Source organism: Pseudorca crassidens, chromosome 1 (assembly GCF_039906515.1).
Source record: "Pseudorca crassidens isolate mPseCra1 chromosome 1, mPseCra1.hap1, whole genome shotgun sequence".
Lineage (NCBI taxonomy): Eukaryota > Metazoa > Chordata > Mammalia > Artiodactyla > Delphinidae > Pseudorca > Pseudorca crassidens.
This window is the reverse complement of record NC_090296.1, coordinates 111,936,577-111,960,565: the sequence shown is the minus strand read 5'-3', so window position 1 is coordinate 111,960,565 and position 23,989 is coordinate 111,936,577. Positions and strand designations below refer to the sequence as shown.

The window sequence follows — 23,989 nt, the reverse complement described above, 5'->3', positions numbered from 1 at the left end:
TTTTCTCCACACCCTCTCCAGCATTTATTGTATGTAGATTTTTGATGATGGCCATTCTGACCAGTGTGAGGTGGTACCTTATTGTAGTTTTGATTTGCATTTCTCTAATGATTAGTGATGTTGAGCATCCTTTCATGTGTTTGTTGGCAATCTGTATATCTTCTTTGGAGAAATGTCTATTTAGGTCTTCTGCCCATTTTTGGAGAGGGTTGATTGATTTTTTTGATATTGAGTTGCATGAGCTGCTTGTGTATTTTGGGGATTAATCCTTTGTCAGTTGCTTCATTTGCAAATATTTTCTCCCATTCTGAGGTTGTCTTTTGGTCTTGTTTATGGTGTCCTTGGCTGTGCAAAAGCTTTTAAGTTTCATTAGGTCCCATTTGTTTATTTTTATTTCCATTTCTCTAGGAGGTGGGCCAGAAAGGATCTTGCTGTGATTTATGTCATGGAGTGTTCTGCCTGTGTTTTCCTCTTAAGAGTTTTATAGTGTCTGGCCTTACATTTAGGTCTTTAATCCATTTTGGGTTTATTTTTGTGTATGGTGTTAGGGAGTGTTCTAATTTCATTCTTTTACCTGTAGCTATCCAGTTTTCCCAGCACCAGTTATTGAAGAGGCTGTCTTTTCTCTGTTGTATATTCATGCCTCCTTTATCAAAGACAAGGTGACCGTATGTGCCTGGGTTTGTCTCTCGGCTTTCTATCCTGTTCCATTGATCTATATTTCTGTTTTTGTGCCAGTACCATACTATCTTGATTACTGTAGCTTTGTAGTATAGTCTGAAGTCAGGGAGCCTGATTCCTTTAGCTCCCTTTTTCTTTCTCAAGATTGCTATGGCTATTTGGGGTCTTTTGTGTTTCCATACAAATTGTGAAATTTTTTGTTGTAGTTCTGTGAAAAATGCCATTGGTAGTTTGATAGGGATTGCAGTGAATCTGTAGATTGCTTTGGGTAGTAGAGTCATTTTCACAATGTTGATTCTTCCAATCCAAGAACATGGTATATCTCTCCATCTGTTTGTATCATCTTTAATTTCTTTCATCAGTGTCTTATAGTTTTCTGCATACAGGTCTTTTTTTCTCCTTAGGTAGGTTTATTCCTAGGTATTTTATTCTTTTTGTTGCAGTGGTAAAATGGGAGTGTTTCCTTAATTTCTCTTTCAGATTTTTCATCATTAGTGTATAGGAATGCAAGAGATATCTTTGCATTACTTCTGTATCCTGCTACCTTACCAAATTCATTGATTAGCTCTAGTAGTTTTCTGATCACATCTTTAGGATCCTCTGTGTATAGTATCATGTCATCTTCAAACAGTGAGTTTTACTTCTTTTCCAATTTGAATTCCTTTTATTTCTTTTTCTTCTCCGATTGCTGTGGCTAAAACTTCCAAAACTATGTTGAATAAGAGTGGTGAGAGTGGGCAACCTTGTCTTGTTCCTGGTCTTAGAGGAAAGGTTTCAGTTTTTCACCATTGAGAACAATGTTGGCTGTGGGTTTGTCATATATGGCCTTTATTATGTTGAGGTAGGTTCCCTCTGTGCCTACTTTCTGGAGAGTTTTTATCATAAATGGGTGTTGAATTTTGTCAAAAGCTTTTTCAGCATCTGTTGAGATTATCATATGGTTTTTATCCTTCAGTTTGTTAATATGGTGTATCACATTGATTGATTTGCATATATTGAAGAATCCGTGCATTCCTGGATACACCCCACTTGATCATGGTGTATGATTAATGTGCTGTTGGATTCTGTTTTCTAGTAGTTTGTTGAGGATTTTTGCATGTATGTTCATCAGTGATATTGGCCTGTAGTTTTATTTTTTTTGTGGTATCTTTGACTTTTTTTGATATCAGGGTGATGGTGACCTTGTAGAATGAGTTTGGGAGTGTTCCTCCCTCTGCTGTATTTTGGAAGAGTTTGAGAAGGATAGGTGTTAGCTCTTCTCTAAATGTTTGATAGAATTTGCCTGTGAAGCCATCTGGTCCTGGACTTTTGTTTGTCGAAAGATTTTTAATCACAGTTTCAATTTCAGTGCTTGTGATTGGTCTGTTTATATTTTCTGTTTCTTCCTGGTTCAGCCTTGGAAGGTTGTGCTTTTCCAGGAATTTGTCCATTTCTTCCAGGTTGTCCATTTTATTGGCATATAGTTGCTTTTAGTAATCTCTCATGGTCCTTTGTATTTTTGCAGAAGTTGTTACTTCTCCTTTTTCATTTCTAATTCTATTGATTTGAGTCTTCTCCCTTTTTTCTTGATGAGTCTGGCTAATGTTTTTTCAATTTTGCTTATCTTCTCAAAGAACCAGCTTTTAGTTTTATTGATCTTTGCTATTGTTTCCTTCATTTCTGATCTGATCTTTATGATTTCTTTCCTTCTGCTAACTTTGGCGGGTTTTTTGTCCTTCTTTCTCTAATTGCTTTAGGTGTAAGGTTAGGGTTTTTTGGGGTTTTTTTGTTTTTAACATCTTTATTGGAGTATAATTGCTTTACAATGGTGTGTTAGTTTCTGCTTCATAACAAAGTGAATCAGCTGTACGTAGGTTAGGTTGTTTATTTGAGATTTTTCTTGTTTCTTGAGGTAGGATTGTAGTGCTATAAATTTCCTCTTAGAACTGCTTTTGCTGCATCCCATAGGTGTTGGGCCATCGTGTTTTCATTGTCATTTGTTTCTAGGTATTTTTTGATTTCCTCTTTGATTGCTTCAGTTATCTCTTGGTTATTTAGCAGCATATTGTTTAGCCTCCATGTGTTTGTATTTTTTTACAGTTTTTTTTCCTGTAATTGCTATCTAGTCTTGTAGTGTTGTGGTTGGAAAAGACATTTGATATGATTTCATTTTTCCTTCAATTTACCAAGGCTTGATTTGTGACCCAAGATATGATCTACCCTGGAGAATGTTCCATGAGCACTTTAGAAGAACAGTATTCTGTTGTTTTTGGATGGAATGCCCTATAAGTATCAATTAAGTCCATCTTGTTTAATGTGTCATTTAAAGCTTGTGTTTCCTTATTTATATTCATTTTGGATGATATGTCCATTGGTGAAATGGGATGTTAAAGTCCCCTACTATTATTGTGTTACACTCGATTTCCTCTTTTATGGCTGTTACCATTTGCCTTGTGTATTGAGCTGCTCCTATATTGGGTGCATAAATATTTACAATTGTTATACCTTCTTCTTGGATTGATCCTTTGATCCTTATGTAGTGTCCTTCTTTGTCTCTTGTACTAGTTTTTATTTTGAAGTCTATTTTGTCTGATATGAGAATTGCTACTCCAACTTTCATTTGATTTCCATTTGCATGGAATATCTTTTTCCATCCCCTCCCTTTCAGTCTGTATGTGTCCCTAGGTCTGAAGTGGGTCTCTTGTAGACAGCATATATATGGGTCTTATTTTGTATCCATTCAGTCAGTCTATGTCTTTTGTTTGGAGCATTTAATCCATTTACATTTAAGGTAGTTATCGATATGTGTGTTCCTATTACCATTTTCTTAATTGTTTTGGGTTTGTTATTGTAAGTCTTCTCCTTCTCTTGTGTTTCCTGCCTAGTGACATTCCTTTAGCCTTTGCTGTAGAGCTGATTTGGTGGTGCTGAATTCTCTTAGCCTTTGCTTGTCTGTAACGGTTTTAATTTTTCTGTTGAATCTGAATGAGCTCCTTGCTGGGTAGAGGAATCTTGGTTGTAGGTTTTTCCCTTTCATCACTTTAAATATGTCTTGCCACTCCTTTCTGGCTTGCAGAGTTTCTGCTGAAAGATCAGCTGTTAACCTTATGGGGATTCCCTTGTATGTTAATTGTTGGTTTTCCCTTGCGGCTTTTACTATTTTTTCTTTGAATTTCATTTTTGTTGGTTTGATTAATTTGTGTCTCGGCATGTTTCTCCTTGGATTTATCCTGTATGGGACTCACTGCGCTTCCTGGATTTGATTGACTATTTCCTTTCTCATGTTGGGGAAATTTTCAACTATAATCTGTTCAAATATTTTCTCAGACCCTTTCTTTTTCTCTTCTTCTTTTGGGACCCCTATAATTCAAATGTTGGTGTGTTTAATGTGGTCCCAGAGGTCTCTGAGGCTGTCCTCAATTCTTTTCATTCTTTTTTCTTTATTCTGCTCTGCGGTAGTTATTTCCACTCTTTTATCTTCCAGGTCACTTATCCGTTCTTCTGCCTCAGTTATTCTGCTATTGATTCCGTCTATAGAATTTTTAATTTCATTTATTGTGTTGTTCATCATTGTTTGTTTGCTGTTCTTCTAGGCTTCCTTGTTAAATGTTTCTTGCATTTTGTCTATTCTATTTCCAAGATTTTGGATCATCTTTACTATCATTACTCTGAATTCTTTTTCTGGTAGACTGCCTATTTCCTCCTCATTTGTTAGGTCTGGTGGGTTTTTACCTTGCTCCTTCATCTGCTGCATATTTCTCTGTCTTCTCTTTTTGTGTAACTTACTGTGTTTGGAGTCTCCTTTTTGCAGACTGCAGGGTCGTATTTCCCGTTGTTTTTGGTGTCTGCCCCCAGTGGGTGAGGTTGGTTCAGTGGCTTGTGTAGGCTTCCTGGTGGATGGACCTGGTGCCTGTGTTCTGGTGGGTGGGGCTGGATCTTGTCTTTCTGTTGGGCAGGGCCACGTCCAGTAGTGTGTTTTGGTGTGTCTGTGAACTCAGTATGATTTTAGGCAGTGTCTCTGCTAATGGGTGGGCTTGTGTTCCTGTCTTGCTAGTTGTTTGGCATGGGGAGTCCAGCACTGGAACTTCCTGGCTGTTAGGTGGAGCTGGGTCTTAGCGTTGAGCTGGAGATCTCTGGGAGAGCTCTCACTGATTGATATTACACAGGGCCAGGAGGTCTCTGGTGGTCCAGTGTCCTGAACTCAGCTTTCCCACCAGAGAGACTCAGGCCTGACACCAGGCTGGAGCACTAAGACCCTGTCAGCCACACGGATCAAAAGCAAAGGGAGAAAAAGAAAAAATAATAGTAATACTAATTTTTTTTAATTATTAAAATAAAAATAATTAAAAAAAGAAGAGAGCAACCAAACCAATAAACAAATCCACCAATGATAACAAGCACTGAAAACTGTACTAAGATAAACATAAAAATCAGAATCCAGTCAGTCGCAGACAGCAAACCCCAAGTCTACAGTTGCTCCCAAAGTGCACCACCTAAATTTTGGGATGATTCATTGTCTATTCAGGTATTCTCCAGATGCAGCGTACATCAAGTTGATTGTGGAGATTTAATCCGCTGCTCCTGAGGCTGCCGGGAGAAATTTCCCTTTCTCCTCTTTGTTCGCACAGCTCCTGGGGTTCAGTTTTGGTTTTGGCCCTGCCTCTGCATGTAGGTTGCCTGAGGGCATCTGTTCCCACCCAGACAGGAGGGGCTTAAAGCAGCAGCTGATTAGCCCGCTCTTCCTCATGCAGGCTGGGGGGAGGGAGGGGTACCGTAGTTATAATTGGAATGTGGGGCAAGCCTGCAGCAGCAGAGGCCAGCATAATATTGCAACAGCCTGAGGTATGCCGTGTGTTCTCCCAGAGAAGTTGTCCCTGGATCACAGGACCCTGGCAGTGGCGGGCTGCCCAGGTTCCCGGCATGGGAGGTGTGACCTGTGCTTGCACACAGGTTTCTTGGTGGCTGCAGCAGCAGCGTTAGCATTTCATGCCCGTCTCTGGGGTCCGAGCTGATAGCCACGGCTCGCACCCATCTCTGAAGCTCATTTAGGTGGTGCTTCTGTGGGCAGACAGGGAAGGAATCCCCTCTCCTCGCACACCCCGAAACAATGGTCTCTTGCCTCTTCAGCAGCTGCAGACTTTTTCCCGGACTCCCTCCCGGGTAGCTGTGGCACACTAGCCCCCTTCAAGCTGTGTTCGCGCAGCCAACCCCAGTCCTCTCCCTGGGTTCTGACCTCCGAAGCCTGAAGCCCGAGCCTCAGCTCCCAGTCCCCGCCCGCCCCAGCGGGTGAACAGAGAAGCCTCTCGGGCTGGTGAGTGCTGGTCAGCACCGATCCTCTGTGCGGGAATCTCTCCGCTTTGACCTCTGCACCCCTGTTGCTGCGCTGTCCTCCGTGACTCTGAAGTTTCCCCCTTGCCCACCCCCCTGCCCCGTCTCCGCTAGTGAAGGGACTTCCTAGTGTGTGGAAACTTTTCCTCCTTCACAGCTCCCCAAGCTGCAGGTTCCATCCCTATTTTTCTGTCTCTGTTTTTTCTTTTGCCCTACCCAGGTATGTGGGGAGTTTCTTGCCTTTTGGGAAGTTTGAGGTCTTCTGCCAGCATTCAGTAGGTGTTCTGTAGGAGTTGTTCCACATGTAGATGTATTTTTGATGTATTTTTGAAGTATTTGTGGGGAGGAAGGTGATCTCCACATCTTACTCCTCTGCCATCTTGAAGGTCCCCCAGTATATATATATTTATAAATACTTTTAGCATCTTTTCCTGGTCATCTTTTTAGATTTATTCCAATTATAGATTCTAAATTATTTGGCACTTCAATAATGTTTAAGAGAACATTTTAGTTGTCATTTCTTTCTGATTGTATTTGAAAGCGTCTAGATACAGAAACTGTGTTGGAGATAAAATGCCGGGGTGGATAGTGCAGGCCAGCACTTGATCTAACAACCCCTTTACCTAGTTAAGATTTATATAAACAAACATTTGAATATATAAATAAAGATACAGTATAAAAGAGACATATGAATTGAAGGAAATTATCTAAATATAGAATATTTTAATTAGGAAGTATCCTTCTGAGCCCATTTGCCTCAAATATGTCATTTGTAGATGAGGAAGCTGCAGCCTAGAAAGGTGACCTGCCCACAGCCATACAACGAGTTCACGGGGGTGGTGGCTCCTGCAGATGACCTTGTACCTATGGGTGCTCAAAAGTGGTTAGCTTTGAATCTCCAGTGTGTTCGTGATAGGTGATAATGCAAGTGTTTATAGTAAAGGGAAATATTAAAAATCAAGTTTGGCATGATTGTGAAACTGCTCTTAAATTCTCATAATATTACCAAATTCTTTAAGACTCAGTTGTTAAGAACAGATAAATCATTCGCAAAAAGATTTTCTCAAAACATGGCCTGGGAGAAGGGAGGGCTGCATTCTGGTCTTCACGCTGCTTGTAACTGACCATGTGATCTTGGGCTTCTCCTTTCCTATTTAAAAATAAGTGATCATTTTTAAGGCCTCCTAAAAAAAACCCAAAAAAACATAAATATTGATTAAGCAAAATTGATCCTGGTGTTTGCTGTCTTTCAGGATAACAGTAAATGGATTAATGGCATGGATGAACAAATTATGTCTTGGGCAACTTCCAGACCTGAGGTCAGTAAAGATAAAGATAACTGTATGGTGGTTCTTAGTAAATCTTCTGGTTCCAAATGCTTGTGTGTTCGTGTCCTGGTGTCCCCCATAGAGGCTGGTACACACTTAGTACCCAGTACATGCTTGTTTGAATGAATTAATGAATCAAATTTTGACTTGATTGTGGTTTTCTAGGACTGGCACCTGGGAGGTAAATGTGATGTCTACCTGTGGGGTGCTGGCAGGCATGGACAGCTGGCAGAAGCTGGAAGAAATGTAATGGTACCTGCAGCAGCTCCCTCATTCTCACAGGCCCAACAGGTAACTAACAGGGTAAAGAAATGTAGAAGAAACTTGGGAACTGACAATTCTGATTCCCTTGCTGTCAGTAACTTACTGTAGGATAAAGTTTATCCATTGCATAGTCTATTGTGAGGAATCACCAAAGAAAGTCATGATATATAGCTTGTATATAGCTTCTAAATAAAAGTTTTTTAGAGTTTTTATCAGACTTAGGTTTAGTTAATAAGTTTCTAAATTTTTCTTGTTTTCACGTATCATGAATTAACATCATGATGCATTATGCCTGCCCAGCATATATTTGTAGAAGTTAAGATATTGGTAATTATTAATTCTCTCTTTGGGGGCCATAAACTTACTGGGATCTTTAACCAGATTTCATTGACACTCCTCCCCTCGTCTAATAATCATGGTACTATATCTCTAAACCCTTCTTGAGGCCAGTGCTTTCTCTTCCATTCTTCTCTACCTCGGTAAGCCCCAGGATACACTGTTCTTTCATGTGTATATCCCCTGCAATTTCTGCTTCTTGTGGCCTCCAGCCAGTCTTTACTATTTTCCCATCAGCCTCTCCTTTTACTTCGTTTATCTATTATGTTGTTAATGTTATTATTTAAACTCTGCACAGTTGGCTGAAAGCCCTGTAGATAACATGTTTCTAAAGTATCTTAAATCATCAGATGAGCCTCATACATCTCTTGGTTAAGTAAGAGGTTTTATAATAATCAAGGGCTTATAGGAACCCCATTGTTATGTCAACGCTTCCCCTTTAATGAAAGGATAAAAGAACCGATAAAGGTATCCTAAGTATACATGGAATCATTTTAAATGTTTGCATGATAAAGCTATATAATAAAAGATAATATATTTAATTATGTGTTTTTATACTAGGTTATATGTGGTCAGAATTGTACCTTTGTCATACAGGCCAATGGCACAGTGTTGGCTTGTGGGGAAGGAAGTTATGGCAGATTAGGACAAGGAAATTCAGATGACCTTCATGTGCTGACAGTTATTTCAGCCTTACAAGGTAAAATTATTCTCAGTTAAAAGCTGATCGGAAACTATGGCCTATCTGTAGGAATGTTTGCTTATTATGTTAGAACTCATCTCAAACCGTTGCTAGATAAAGTCATGTAGGGTTTTCACTTAGATTCTCGTTTAGGCATGTACAACCTTAATTTTCCATATTTTGAGCTGTATTATTTTGCAAGTTACTTATCATAGCCATGCTAGAATTGCTGTGTTAATACACACTGAAGATTGTAAACAAATTCTTTAAAATTGCAAAACTGTAATTAGGCAACTATTAATAGCAGTAGTAATCATGCATGTACTTCATTAACGTTAAAAATCAATTTATACGGAAATGTGCGTATGTACTAAAGACTTTAAAGGGCATCCCCATCAGAGTGCTCTGTGACTTGGAGAAAGAAAACCTCTGGAAAAACCACTGCACGGACCCCTGGCTTGTTCCTAAAGTTAACTTTTACTGACTCTGAAGCCTACAAAGAGAGCAAATTGAGTTTTTTAAGTAAAAGCATACAAGTAACATGAGTTCAGAACAAATTCTTGAGTAGCTCTAAGTTCTCTTCCTTCAGATCTGTGTGTGAAGTGCACAACACTAGGGATGGGAGGACTTGGTTCCTGTTCGGTTCTATTAGATCCTGCCTCGGGTACTTTGCACAAGCTACTAAACCTCTTTGTGACTCAGTTTCCCCAGTTGTAAAAGGGGTGATGATAATATCTGCCTCATAGGATCTGTGTGAAAATAGAAAATGAGCGATCCATGTAAAGCATTTGTAGGAGTGGCTAGAACATAATCTTTAGTGACTATAACTGCTCCTATCACCCTTCTCCTCTTCCTTGTCATCATCATTTTATGTGACTGCTCCCAATTTTCTAGGTTATGGCTGCAAATCTGATTTTAAATTAAAGACATTGTTTATATTTCTGAAGTACTGTTGTGGTATTTTTTGATTCTGTGAGATTACTCTGTAGCAGCTTCAAGTAAAGAGGGGACTTTTAACATTCAGCGACTCTTGTTGGGTTTCTGCTCTGTTCCAGGCTTTGTGGTGACCCAGCTGGTGACTTCCTGTGGTTCTGATGGACACTCAATGGCCCTGACTGAAAGTGGTGAGGTCTTTAGCTGGGGAGATGGTGATTATGGCAAACTCGGCCATGGGAACAGCGACCGGCAGCGGCGGCCCAGGCAGATTGAGGCCTTACAGGGAGAAGAAGTGGTGCAGGTCGGACAGAATATGGATAAGTTTATCTTTTTTTTTTTTAATGTTTATTTATTTATTTATTTGGCTGTGCCAGGTCTTAGTTGTGGCATGCGGGACATAGTTGCGCCTGGATAAGTTTATCTTTGAATGTAAACATACTAGGTGTTGAGTTCTCAAGTTTAGGTAATGAAAAACAGTAGTAAAAATTTATTACCCCATCATAAAAGATCCAGTGTTTTTGGTGGTTCAGAGTCATTCTTGAGTGTCTCAGGAGTTTGAATGGGCTTTGGTGTTAGAATGGACTCCTTTTTCCTGAGCCAGCTGGTTGACCCAGGCCAGGGTGCTTCAGGTCCTTGGAAGAAGTGGGGTTTAACTCCTGCCCCACAATTCTTGATATAGTGTTAAATGGAAAGCTTTGCTTTCAACCTATCATTATCGTTACAAAGGTTGAGTTCATATACATTTTCTGGAAAATCAATTTGTGATCTAAAATAATATTGTAAAGTTACATAGCACCTTAAAGTTTACAAAGAATTTCCCTATTCATTAACTCATATAGTCTAGGTCATCCCTGCGTCGCTGAAGAGTAGCAACACTGCCAAGGTATGCTGTTTAGCTTGGTCTTCCTGAGGATTTTTGAGGTAGATCAGACTTGGGGGAGCAGGAGGGCCACTTGGGTGGATAGGACATAATGGTCTTGAAGATCCTGAGTTTTCAGTGAAGTTTACTTAAAGATTATTACTGTATTAATAACCAAAAAGGACTGATTTCTTTCTTAGTATGCCCTCTTGTTAAAATTTTTGTTCTTGTTTGTTCTATTCGTAGATGTCTTGTGGCTTCAAACATTCAGCAGTGGTAACATCAGATGGCAAACTGTTTACCTTTGGGAATGGTGACTACGGTCGTCTGGGTCTTGGAAACACTTCGAACAAAAAACTTCCAGAGAGAGTAACTGCACTGGAGGGGTATCAGATTGGACAGGCATGGAATAAATCAATAATACGTTCTATATGATCATAGTTTCTTGTTTCCCCTATGTGCACTTAGACATTGTCCTTTCAGGAAAACTAGAATCACCACTCGTACTTAACCTGATGTACATTTTGTTTGGCCTAATTGATAAACAAATGGAAGTCTTAATTCAGGATGTGAATATTTTAAAATCCTCTTCATAATACCACTTGATATGAAAGCTTTAAGCAATATAGTAACTCCTCTTCAGTATCCTGGAAGTAGATGGCTGAACTGCAGCATCATTGGTAGCTGCTGCTCTTAAGTAATAATTGTTCCTGACCTGTACATTTTGAGACTCTCTCTTAACAAGAAGATGAGATAAAATATTTTTATCTTTTACTATTTTTATCTTTTATCATTCCTTAGACTGTCTCTGGTGTGAATGAGTATTTTTTAATCATATGTACTTTTTCCTATCTTTTGTGCTCTCTGATTCAGAGTTAGCCACAGATATTTGAAGGATTTTACTTTGAAAAAGGTTGTTTTTTGTTTGTGGACATTAGGAATTTTTTTCTTCATGACACATTTTGGTTAACATATGTAAGGCCCTGAAACCAATAAAAATTTTTGGAAACACAGCCAGGTTTTTCACTGAAGTCAAGACAGAGTGTCCCAGAAATGGGTGTTTTAGGTATTGTGATTTGCCTTACCACCCTGTTATTTCTCCAGGTGGCTTGTGGCTTAAACCATACTTTGGCAGTGTCAGCAGATGGCTCCATGGTGTGGGCTTTTGGAGATGGGGACTATGGAAAACTAGGCTTAGGAAATTCCACTGCAAAATCTTCACCTCAGGTCAGTATTGGCTTTAATCTAGAGCTTCAGACAACATGGTTTTCTTCTATGTCAGTACCTCTTTTTAGCTGGAAGTAATTTACCTTTAACATTTTTGGTAATTCATAATGAAATTTAGAAGGTTCTTTTGCTTATTCTTAAATTTCCAGCATTCCAGATCTTATTTTAAATAAGTAATTTAAAATAAATTAATTAAAATAAGTAATTCATAAGCATTAATTACTAAACTGGATATAAAAATGCTGCAAGGACAAGCATCTGTCTTTGTCATGGGCTGAGTAGTGTAGGACTACCTCCCATGTAGAGAAGAAATAAGTATAAACATATCTCCAGGGTGTCTTATGGAGGGAACCATGAACAATGTTTTGTAACTCTCTGCTTGTGACTACCATTTCAGCATATTATTACCACTGAATTATACAGGTATGTGCATTTAAAAAGTAATAGGAAATCCAAGTCCATAAACAAATGATTTAGAGGCTTTATTCACATTATAGAAGGTTTCTTAGCTCTTCAGAAGACCTCCTGTGCAATCCTTTTTATGTGGATTTTTCTAACACGTTTAACAAGCAGCATGATTTACAAGTATTCAATTTATATTCAACTCCAGATTCACTATCGTATATAGTCTGTGACATCTTGATAGCTAGACTGGTGAATATTCAGCTAGGGATACAAAAAGGAAGGAAATCCTCTCTGGAGAACATATAAAGCAGTTATTGTCACCTCTGAAAGCAGAAAAAATCTAACTGGGAGCAGCCCATGGCTTTACATGGTCTTATGGTGTTCTTTAAACAGCCATAGGATTCTCTTTGGTTTCTGTTGCCCAGAGGAATGTTTCTACTTCACATGGGGTCCTGGGGATTTTAGTTAAACGTCCCCTACCCCCTACAATATTCGCCCAAATTCAGGTAGTTTGCAGAGCAGTATGAGAAAATAACATTTAGGAGTGTGGATATGGCTGAAAACAAGTAAGTGACTATTAGTATTTTTATTGGAAGATAATCTTTGAGTTTATACATGCCAGTAGGCAAATTTGAGTGTTTTTATTTTCCTTTTTAAATTATGTGCCTTACGCTTTTATTTTGCAGAAAGTTGATGTCCTTTGTGGAATTGGAATAAAAAAGGTTGCGTGTGGAACTCAGTTTTCTGTTGCATTGACCAAAGATGGTCATGTGTATACCTTTGGTCAAGGTAGGGCATTTTCCAGGCATTAATTATATTGCTTATTTTGTGCACACATGTATTACAGAAACATTTGCCTTCCAGCTGTATAGAAAGTGCTTAAACTGAGTCATTTTTCATTCTGGGTGATGATTGGCCACACAACCTGCATTCACTAGCTACTTTTCTGCTCCACTTTCATGCTATTTGTTGTAAGGACAAACTCTCCTCCCCATTGATGGCCCCTCGTGCCAGAGCCTTCATTCTTGCCAGAAGAGTTCCTGGCAAAGCCCTTCCCTTCCTCCTCTCTGCTGCCTCTGCCATGCTACCACAAACACTGCCTTGACCACCAGAGCTCCTCTGGATCCTGCCTCACTTCCCAGCCCTTGCAGGGACTGGGGGTCCAGGTCTTAGGAATTCACAGGCATTTGGGATTCAAATCTTGAGTAAGTTCAAAATCTAAGCATCCACAGTGGGATTCCCTGGCAATATATTCAGCTTTGTAAACGGAACTTCTTTTCAAGTTGTAGTGACCGAAGAATGTGTGAGGAAGAGGGGGGAAGAAGTGAGCTGTGATTGAAGTTTCTAGTCTTGGAAGAATGTGGACGCTGCTGAGGCCAGGGAAGTTGGTTCTGGTGAAAGAGATAAGGAGCTTAGTTTTAGTCATATTGAACTGGGGCCATATACTCTAGACTACATGTATGGAGAAGTCTAGCAAGTTACTGGGGATTTGGATCTGGAACTCCAGGGAGATTGTTTATGGAGATGTAGGTTTGCATAATTCCTAATGGTGTAGTTAAAGCCATATTAATAAGCTCTAAGAAACCCAGGGAGAGAATATGGCATGAAAAAAGTGGAGGGTAAAACTCTAGGGAATGTGAGTAAAGGGCAGGTGAACATGGGAGAGCTGGCTTTGAAGGGAATGGAGAGAGAGGTAGTTGGGGAGCCAGGACAGTGCAGAGTCTCTGAGGGGCAGAAGGAGCTGTGGCCACATTATCAGAAGGTAAAGTGGAGCTCCATGGGCTAGAGCTGGAGAAGAGGCTGCTGCAGTGTAGGCAGTTAGGAGCTATTCATGGCTTTTGAGAGTGCAGTTTCAGTGCAGTGGTGAGAATGCAAGTTAGGCTGCAGAAGGTGGCCAAGCCAAACAGGCCTACAGCATGTGAAGCACCAGGGACTGGCCTGCACTTCGTAGAAGTTTGGCAGCAAAGAGAAGGGGAGAAGTTGGCTGGAAATTTGAGGACAGGACAGGTTGCATGATGTCTTTTCTTAGAATGCAAGAACTTTAGGGCCTCTGTGAATTACGTGCCAGTCCTCTCAAGTATGAGGATGCTAGAGGTGCCTCTTGGTTTGAAATAAGCTACAAATTTTAAATTAAATTTTATTTATTTTTATGAAAAAGGAGATCGTGACATTTTGCAAAGCAACAGTTTTAAACTTTATTCGCTCAGAATCCGGTATACCTTACTGGCAAAGCAGCTTTTGCCCCAGTGAGTTACGTATGTCATTGCCATACCACCATAGACATTAAATGACTCATCAGGAAATGTAAAAGGACTGGGGTGTGCCGTCCATAAATGTCCTCTTGCTATTTTTTCAGATCGTTTGATAGGCTTGCCAGAAGGGCGTGCTCGCAATCACAATCGACCACAGCAAATCCCTGTCCTGGCTGGAGTGGTCATCGAAGATGTGGCCGTTGGAGCTGAACACACACTTGCTTTGGCATCAACTGGAGATGTGTATGCCTGGGGGAGCAATTCAGAGGGGCAGGTACATATTTATCTCGCTTGCTGCTCTGTCATGTTCTAGAAATCTGACAACATTCTTCATTTGGCAAAGGGATAAGCTAGAAACTCGGAATATCTACACAAGACCTCAGGCACGTCACTTTGCTATGGAGTCCAGTTGTGCCTCTGTCTCTTGATGATGGTCTAGTAAGTGTTATATCATGTTTAAAAAAAATCTGGCAGTACAGTAAAGTGGTTAAGGGGATTCGCTGAACATATATGTGTCTACACACACTGAGAAGTGCCTAGCACTAGTAAACAGCACTTTATAAGTATTCAATATTTGCTACTATCACGATTAATCATCATTTTCACTACAGTAATAAAAGAGGTTAGGTACTAGGAGCATCAGTTGATCTGGAAAGTGGAAAGGATGAAACAATACTTCTATATTTTATAATATGACAGTATACAAAGTATGTTTGTGTTTGTTCAGGAAGTCTTGTCACTCCCATTACGTAGAGTAGTAAACTGGGCCTGTAAGAGGTTGAGAAAAGGCTCAAGAGGTTGATGTGTTCAGCCTATCCTGTGTGTGGAGAAGGGACACACTTTGGGGGGGCAGGTCTGAGATACCTGCTACTACAGTGGCTTTCAGCTCCACATGCGAACGACATCTCCTTCCTCTGTAAATCCTCTCTACGTCTAGCTGCCCCTAGAGCCAACGACCCTCAGGTTCAAGGTCCAGGATTATTCACAGTAGCTCTGTGGTGTCCTCATCACTATATTAACAGATGGGGAAGCTGCTCAACAGTGTGGTTGCACATTATCTTAATGAGAAGAGAGTTGATGTTGAGATACCTTTGGAAGGTCCCTGGCAGGGCCTTGACATGATCCTGCCTGATGATGTTGAGGTGCTCAGCCACTGAAACACTGGGTGTCCTAGTCGGACCCCAAGAACAGAGATCCGGAGTTGAGAATCTGCTTCTATGTATGTTTTTATAATTGTTTATTTACTGTTACACAGGCAGTCCATGTTAAAAGTCAAGAAATCAGTGTGTTCTAAGTAAAAGCTCTATAGATCATTCTGTTGTTTTTTTTTTTAACTTGCCAAGAATTTATTTCCTCTCTAGAAGTGGAGTTCAAAGATGTTTTCAGTCATTAAGACTCGTCTGCTAGATTTGGAATGCCTTGTTACAGCTTAGTTTTTAGGAGACAGTATAAGCTATGAGGATCACTCTGATAGAGAAAATCAGAATTAATTTCATTATTTTGATGCCATTGCTTGGTACAGATAGTAACTTATTTGTATCTGCTACCATCCAAGACAAATTTTATCATCTTGACTTCCTCTCTTCCTCTTTCTAATTGAATCTCTGTGTATTTGTAATTTATTTCTAGCTTGGCTTAGGCCACACCAACCACGTTCGAGAACCAACCCTGGTAACAGTTCTGCAAGGGAAAAACGTTCGGCAGATCTCGGCGGGTCGCTGCCACAGTGCTGCATGGACAGCGCCACCTGTCCCACCAAGAGCACCAGGTGAGGGATGAAATATCCATGCTCCTGCAGCCTCTCTTTCAGCAGTCCCCAGCTGCACTGTTTGCTTGCCAGCTTCATACTGCATCCAGGCACCATTCTGAAACCATCAAACCTTCCCCCACACAACCAAAGCACTCTTTGTACTACAGTACTGCAAATACTTTCAGAGCAGACGATTCTCCTGCAGACTTCATTACATAGCAGTCCCTCTCTGCTCCCCAAAAGAAGAAAGTGTATCACTTAGGCAAGCAAAATTTATAATTTTGGAATAGCAATAAAGTATTTTTTATATATAGTAGTGATGAACTGTAGCTTTCTAAGCCATGCTGTTAAGGAATAAAGATGAAAAGCCCGGAGACCACTTGTCAAATTCTTCACCCTAGTCAGCCATTTGAAACATGATGTTGTCTATACATTGGCACAGCAGAAAAACAAAAAAAATTGTTGCCATTTTACTCCAGTGTATATAGCAGGACTGATGGGCTGTTTCTACCTTTTGTATGTTTTGCCTTTAATTTATTATGAAATCCTCACAGGTCTACAAAAAGATATAAAGAAAATAAAATGCGTATTTGTGTACCTAACACCCTACTGTGTACTCTCCCTGATCGGATCCATCTTTTGTTCCCCACAAATGTAACCATTGCCTTAAGTATGATACTTACCCTTATGCATTTCTTCATATTTGGTCTATTTCTTTCCCAGGCCCTCAAGTCCTTTCTAAAACGATCCTCTGGTATCTGAGGCACTAGAACTTCCCTGAAGTGACCTTGTGCCTGAGAGCTCCGTATTCTCATCCCTTTTTGTGAAGCCCTCTACTTTTAGCCACAGGTCCTTGGGAAAGACTCCCTATAGAGATTGTTTTCTCTTACATACCCTGAGAGAGCAAGGTAGGACTGCCAAGTAGATTCCAAACAAGCAAGAGATGGTTTCTGGTTAACAGAGCCCAGAATGAGCAGTGCTGCCAGCCCACTGACAATTTCAGGTACTCAGGGGCCTCTTTAGCTTCCAGTGGGATTTCCCTTCCACTTCAGGACAGAGACCATACAGCATGGTGGCTGAAGGTTCAGACTCAGGAACCACATTGCTCAGGTTCAATCCTGGCTCCTCCACTTAGGAGCTGAGTGACCCTGAGGCTCAGTTTCCTTGTCTGCAAAGCAAGGGTAGTAATAGCACCTATTGTAAAGAACTGTAGGAGTAAATGAATCAATTCATGTGAAGCTCTTAGAACAGTGCCAGGCACATAGAAGTACTCAATAAATGTTAGCTTTAACTAATAGTAGGAAAATACCTCTGAGAATTGAGCTGTACAGATCTTTATTTGCAGGAAACTCAAATAAGCTGAGTACCTTATTCTTAGTCTTCTGTGTGTTTCTATAAGATGATAACCATGGATACAGTCCTTGTAGTTTTTGCTCTGCAGAGCTCTTATCCTTGCAGTGTAAAGCCTTCCTGAATCATCTACTCCTGTCTTTCATTCTGTCATGGTCACTTTCTGTCAGATCCCTAGTAAGTGTGGGAGGTGGCTCTGCTGAGTTGCCCATTTCTATTTTCCAGAACTGCCTACCTGGTCCTGGCCCACACCTTGTGTTATTATGAAGATGACAATTGTTGAATATGAAAGAATGAATTTGGGTTTTATTGTTTGGAGTTTTTTTGTGCAGGAACTGTTTTAAGTCCCATAGTTAAATGGGTAACTAAATTAAAGGAGAAAAAGAAAAAGCAAGTTTCCATAATGATAAATTAAAAAGATGTTTTACAAACCAACACTGGTGCATCAAAAGATTAAGATGAATGGATGGTGAATAGAGGAATTGATAAATAAGTGATAAAGCACATATAGCAAAATATTAATTTTAGTATTTAAGTGGTGGGAATGGGTGTTCATTATATACTTGCAACTTCCACGTGTGTTTGAAATTTTTCAAAACACTAAACATGATGAAAACAATGCATTTCCCTTTACAAGTGTGCATTTGTGTTCTGGGCAGGTGTGTCAGTGCCTCTGCAGCTGGGCCTGCCCGATGCAGTGCCCCCCCAGTATGGGGCGCTGAGGGAGGTGAGCATTCACACCGCGAGGGCCAGGCTCCGGCTGCTTTACCACTTCTCTGACCTCATGTACTCATCCTGGAGGCTACTGAACCTCAGCCCCAACAATCAGGTAAAACGGTGGCTTGGAAAGCAGTGCCTGTGATGTGCTTACCAGGTCCCAGGGCCTCTTTCTCAGCCTTCAGAAAATTCTTGCGTAGCTAATGCTTTTTACTCTCAGCACCCAAGAGATGTAGAAAAGGCACCAGTTCTGTTCCCCTTTTATTGCTGGATTAAGGACAGTCCAGATATAGGTTATCATGCTGTTAAACACACGGTGGTCTTCCTTCTGTGTCTCGGTGTGTCCAAAGTTCAAGGAAGTATGAATGGCTAAAGGCTAAGCATGTATTTTCTACGAACTCCAGAATATGATTTTAAAACTTAAGCACACAAAGGTGTTAGCACCACAGTCGAGGTGCTTATGTAAGTGAGTCTGAGAAATTTTGGAGACTTCTTGCTCTCCTTACAGATGAGCTTACAAATGAGCATACCCTGTGGAGGGATAGGTGGGGGAGAGAAAGTAAATTTGGCTGATTTGATTGTCTTTGTAGAACAGTCTGATAATTTAGGAATAAAGCAAGCTGGCTATGTTTGTTTGTTTGATGTGTAGGCATGCCTGCCAAAATGTGTGTTAGTTTGTCAAACTGTTAGTCAAAAATTCTTTGGGTAACCAGTCATGGCATATGAGAGGTTTGAGAAATCATTGTTAGAAATAGATAATCAACCAGGCAACAGAATACTGTGCAGCACTAAATAAGAGTGTTAGCAACCTGTTGTAATTAGTGAGAGAAATGTTTATGGTATAAAGTGAGGTGAGAAAAGCAGTGGAAAATTGAATAAATAGTATGATCTCGAAAATGTGAAAAGGAAGGAACCTGGAAGGAAATAGATGAAAGCGTTAATGGGGCTGTCTCCATATGATAGGATTATGGATGATTTTATTTGTGTGCTTGTGTGTGTGTCCTTTTCTGTATCTTCTAAGTTTTTAAAAATAATAATCATACTTTACCAGAAAAAATATTTTGAAAAAGTTGCTAATAATGGCTAATACCCAGATTTATGCTTTTGAAGTGCATTTGTAAAAGTGAGATGTGTTATTTCTTTTAAGCCTTAGATTGTACCATTTCTGCTAAGCTTACTTTCTGTTACAGAATAGTACGTCTCATTATAATGCTGGAACATGGGGCATCGTGCAGGGACAGCTCCGACCTTTGTTAGCCCCAAGAGTCTACACCCTCCCAATGGTGCGCTCTATAGGAAAAACCATGGTTCAAGGCAAAAACTATGGACCTCAAATTACTGTAAAGAGGATATCAACCAGGTTAGCGTATTATGTATATGTGTATATGTTTCATTAACTAGCATTTTGTGAGGTGGACTTACTACTAACTGATCTCTGTGAGGAAGCCTTAGCTTCCTCATTTGTAAAGTAGGATAGTAATAGTATTTTACATCAGCACCCAGTGTGGTTACAGTGGGCCCAGCACAGTGTTTGGCTGTTGTTAAGCTGGCCTGTTCATTCACTGGTGGGAAAATATCTTCAAGTGACTTTTGTGGTGATTTGAGAGCATTGTATTTCATTATGTTTTCCCTTTATTTTAAAGAGGAAGGAAGTGTAAGCCCATCTTTGTTCAAATAGCAAGACAAGTAGTTAAACTGAATGCATCAGACCTCCGTCTGCCATCCCGAGCCTGGAAAGTTAAGCTGGTTGGAGAAGGGGCTGATGATGCTGGAGGCGTGTTCGATGACACGATCACAGAGATGTGCCAGGTATATTCATGCAGTGTCCCCTGCTGAGTTGTCCACTCAGGTGGTGGCTGTTTTACTGTTTCCAGTGATTACTCTGGCATGTTTTTATAAATGTAAGCAAGGATGCATTTGTAATCCTTACGTAAAGTTATGCTGTTAATGATGTATAGGCGAATTACCGCAAAGGTTTGTGAAATGCTTTGTGAAGATACCTTACTGAGTAAGTGCCAGTGCTTCGCCATCTACCAATGACTCACCATCTGTTGTGTTGTGTAACACTGGCAGAGGAAACAATGACACATATTTACACTTATGTAACAGACAAATCCAGGACCACCCATGTGCTCCCATTTATTTTGGTGCTTTTAGAACAAAGTAGAACTGCCAGGCTACTGGCAGAAAGAAAAACAAGTCTTAAGATTTTGAACCAGGGCTTCCCTGGTGGCGCACTGGTTAAGAATCTGCCTGCCAATGCAGGGGACATGGGTTCGAGCCCTGGTCTGGGAAGATCCCACATGCCACGGAGCAACTAAGCCCGTGCACCACAACTACTCAGCCTGCACTCTAGGGCCCGTGAGCCACAACTACTGAGCCCACGTGCCGCAGCTGCTGAAGCCTGTGTTCTCTAGGGCCTGCGTGCCGCAACTACTGAGCCCACGTGCTGCAACTACTGAAGCCTGCATGCCTAGAGCCTGTGCTCCGCAACAAGAGAAGCCACACAATAAGGAGCCCGTGCACAGCAACGAAGGCCCATGGCGGCCAAAAATTAATTAATTAATTAAAAAGAGTTTGAACCAGTTCATATTTTAAGATCTACAGTGGCAGCTTTGCTTCCAGATCAGCTCTGACCCTTCCAGCTTTGCCTAGTATCAGGATTTTTCTGATAAATCCTGTAACTAAAATAATACTTAGCTATCATTTACTAAGTTTATTTGAATATCACTGTACCCTGCTCACAGATACCCCAACTCGTGCCCTGGATTGACTTTTTCATCTTAGTTCTGCACATGGGGGAGTCTCCTAAATTCATTTTAAATTACAACCACAAAAATAATTACAGAGATAGCTCGTTGTCATATAGCATTGTAAATTCCTCAATATTCTCTTCTCAGTATGATTTTTAATGTTAATTGTTTCGTTTTCTTGATGCATTTGATTGTCATTTCTAAGAAATTGTTTTTCTTTCTTCTACAGGAACTTGAAACTGGTATTGTTGACCTTCTTATACCCTCTCCCAATGCTACCGCAGAAGTGGGTTACAATAGAGACAGGTAAGGGCAGTCAGCAAGTGTTATTGAATGTCTATAATAATAACTCAAATTTATTGAGTGCTTACTCTATGCCAGGCACTGTACTAAGTGTTTTACATGGATTATCCCATTGAATCCTCATGATAGATCTAAGGAGTAGGAACTGCTACTGTTCTCTTTTCACACATAGGAAAGACACTTACATCATGACTTGTTATTTATTATGAGATCAACTCAATGATAATATAGAGGGTTAGAGGAAGTGCAGACTTGATATTGAAACCAGACTTCTTTTGTGTTTCTGAAGGCCTACATGGCCTTCCCTCAACGAATTAAAATTCATTGAAAACCTTTGATATGCTGTCCAATCACAGCAGTTAGTATTTGCAATTATGTATTATTCCTTTATTTGTCGAAGTTTGAATTTTGGATCCTGCTTCATGGACTTGTAAATGATAAATGAAATGATTTTAGGAAATAGGGCACCCTTGAGCAGGTAGCTTAAGGACTAATAGATCATTCACTTACCCTCTTATGGTTCTTCTAAAAATAATTCAAAATACGGTCCCTGTGCTGTCCAGAACAATAGCGATAGGCCATATGTGGCTACTGAGCGCCTGAAATGTGGTTATAGGAGCTGAATTTTAAATTTTATTGAATTAATTTAAATAGCCACATGCGGCTAATGACTGCCATATTGGACAGCACAGGTCTAGACTAATGCCATAACCGTTTGATAACTTATTTCTAATACAAATGAGGACAGCCTTGTTTGAAATAGTTCCTTTAATTCTGCAGGTTCCTTTTTAACCCTTCTGCCTGCCTCGATGAACACTTAATGCAGTTTAAGTTCTTGGGAATTTTAATGGGGGTTGCCATTCGCACAAAGAAGCCTCTGGACCTCCACTTAGCCCCTCTGGTGTGGAAGCAGCTGTGCTGCGTCCCACTCACCCTGGAAGACCTGGAGGAGGTGGATCTGCTCTACGTGCAGACTCTCAACAGCATTCTTCACATTGAAGACAGTGGGATTACCGAGGAGAGTTTCCATGAGGTAAATAAGTCCTGGCTGGTTCGTGTTTCTGTTGGTGTTGACTAGAATTTTTCTGTGTAAAGCTCAGGTATGGCTTCCATTTGCTGTCTGGCTGACCCATGCCGTATGCCATTGCTGCGCTTAGCAGCTCAACCCAGCAGTTTAAATAACTGCTAAGAGAGTCAGCTCCAGCACCCAGCTTCTGCTCCTTCCCCTTTAATCCATTCTCTGCCTGCTAGAGTGAAGGACAGAGAGAACCCAGGTGGAGAGGGAGACCTGGGATGACCAGAGTTCATCAAACCTGATTTGGAGGCAGAGAGATTCAACCTCATTTTTAATTACAACCACAGATGAGTCAGCACTCTCTGCTGATCAAGTAGCCTGATCAGTTATCTCAGTTGCCTTGTTTTCATCCTTAAAATTTTTGATATTGTTAATGTTTTTCTGTATTTGTGTGTAACATACTTTTTGTGGTCATTTCTACCATGGAGTAAAAATTCTTTTTTCTTCTATTCTCAGATGATTCCTCTTGATTCTTTTGTTGGCCAGAGCGCTGATGGCAAAATGGTTCCTATAATCCCTGGTGGAAATAGTATCCCACTCACGTTTTCTAATAGGAAGGAGTATGTGGAGAGGGCCATTGAATATCGACTTCATGAAATGGACCGACAGGTGAGATGAAACATTTTGGGAGGTGCATATGAATGTTTGCATTTGTCTCCAAGCAGGAGCTGTCTGGTTTTTACTGAATTTTGGCATATGAATTCACTGTGTTGATCAATCAGTATCTATTGGGTTGGCCAAAAAGTTCGTTCGGGTTTTTCCATAAGATGTTGTGGAAGACTTTTTGGCCAACCCAATATATTTCAGTCCCTTTTCAGAGACTTTTCAGGCGTAATCTCAGGGCCTGCTGTCTCCTCACTCAAGGCCTTAGGTGAGCCCTGAATTGGTCACTGGTAGGATTGAGGCCAAGCCCTCCCCCAGGCCTTCAGAGCCTGCCTTCTCACTCTCACTCTTCCTCTGTCCTGTTTGTCTTCATTTCTTACTGCCCCCCAACCCAGTGTCCCACTCCAGCTTGGTCAGTCGGGGTCCATGTGAATGAACCCATAAACACTGGCCTTGCAATCCCACGTGAGTGCTTCTTTCCCCCTCCTGCTGCAGTCCTTCAAGCCCCAGCTGAGAATACATCTCCTCTCTGGACAGACTTGCCTCCAGGTCTGTACATATCTTTCTTGTTACCTAGAAATTCCTCAAGATATCACATACTTCTGTGTCGTGGTCTAAGAATTAGGCAGAGTTTGGGTCTTTTTTCTTCAATTAGTGTGTGAGACACTGAATGAAAAATGTATTTCGTATATATAACTTATATAGTCTTGTTCTATGCTGATATGTAGTAAGCATTTAATAAATGATGGGAGTATGGTGAGTGACCACAGAAATGAATATTGTGTCCAGAGGTGGTGGTTTTGGTTATACAATCCTTCATAGGATTGTATAATGAAGGATTGTATCCTTCATTACTTCAGTAATACCTTATTTGCACAATATGTTGGGTTCTTCTCAGGAGCTAGATGCAGGCTCTGAGGCTGTGTAGTAATTTGAAGTGTATATATTCTACACCCTTCACTCCTGGTTCCTTCTTTGACTCTGACTTTGGGCCAAGTCCAGTCAGAAAACTATACCCTTTAGCTTAGTAAGGGTGGATCCTGTCAGCAATGTTGTTTACACAGCCAGGGCTTAGGGTTTGTCTCTAGTTCTTGAATATGTTTACTCCTTACAGACTGAATAACTGACCCAAAATTTCCTGATCACTTTCTGCATGCCAGA

At 40.5% G+C, this 23,989-nt stretch overlaps 1 protein-coding gene across 8 annotated transcripts in view; it reads left to right on the top strand.

Moving 5' to 3' along the window:
* Nucleotides 1-23,989, top strand: part of HERC1 (HECT and RLD domain containing E3 ubiquitin protein ligase family member 1) — a 215,167-nt gene that overhangs the window by 185,564 nt on the left and 5,614 nt on the right. For all 8 annotated transcript variants that reach the window (XM_067749780.1, XM_067749809.1, XM_067749799.1 and 5 more), the window contains exons 62-76: nucleotides 7,242-7,307; nucleotides 7,482-7,607; nucleotides 8,478-8,616; nucleotides 9,654-9,835; nucleotides 10,640-10,795; nucleotides 11,498-11,620; nucleotides 12,712-12,814; nucleotides 14,382-14,551; nucleotides 15,907-16,045; nucleotides 18,037-18,206; nucleotides 19,285-19,454; nucleotides 19,738-19,903; nucleotides 21,077-21,153; nucleotides 21,931-22,183; nucleotides 22,682-22,834. In XM_067749780.1, coding sequence (XP_067605881.1) covers nucleotides 7,242-7,307; nucleotides 7,482-7,607; nucleotides 8,478-8,616; nucleotides 9,654-9,835; nucleotides 10,640-10,795; nucleotides 11,498-11,620; nucleotides 12,712-12,814; nucleotides 14,382-14,551; nucleotides 15,907-16,045; nucleotides 18,037-18,206; nucleotides 19,285-19,454; nucleotides 19,738-19,903; nucleotides 21,077-21,153; nucleotides 21,931-22,183; nucleotides 22,682-22,834 — 2,193 coding nt within the window. The remainder of the gene's footprint in view (nucleotides 1-7,241; nucleotides 7,308-7,481; nucleotides 7,608-8,477; nucleotides 8,617-9,653; nucleotides 9,836-10,639; nucleotides 10,796-11,497; nucleotides 11,621-12,711; nucleotides 12,815-14,381; nucleotides 14,552-15,906; nucleotides 16,046-18,036; nucleotides 18,207-19,284; nucleotides 19,455-19,737; nucleotides 19,904-21,076; nucleotides 21,154-21,930; nucleotides 22,184-22,681; nucleotides 22,835-23,989) is intronic.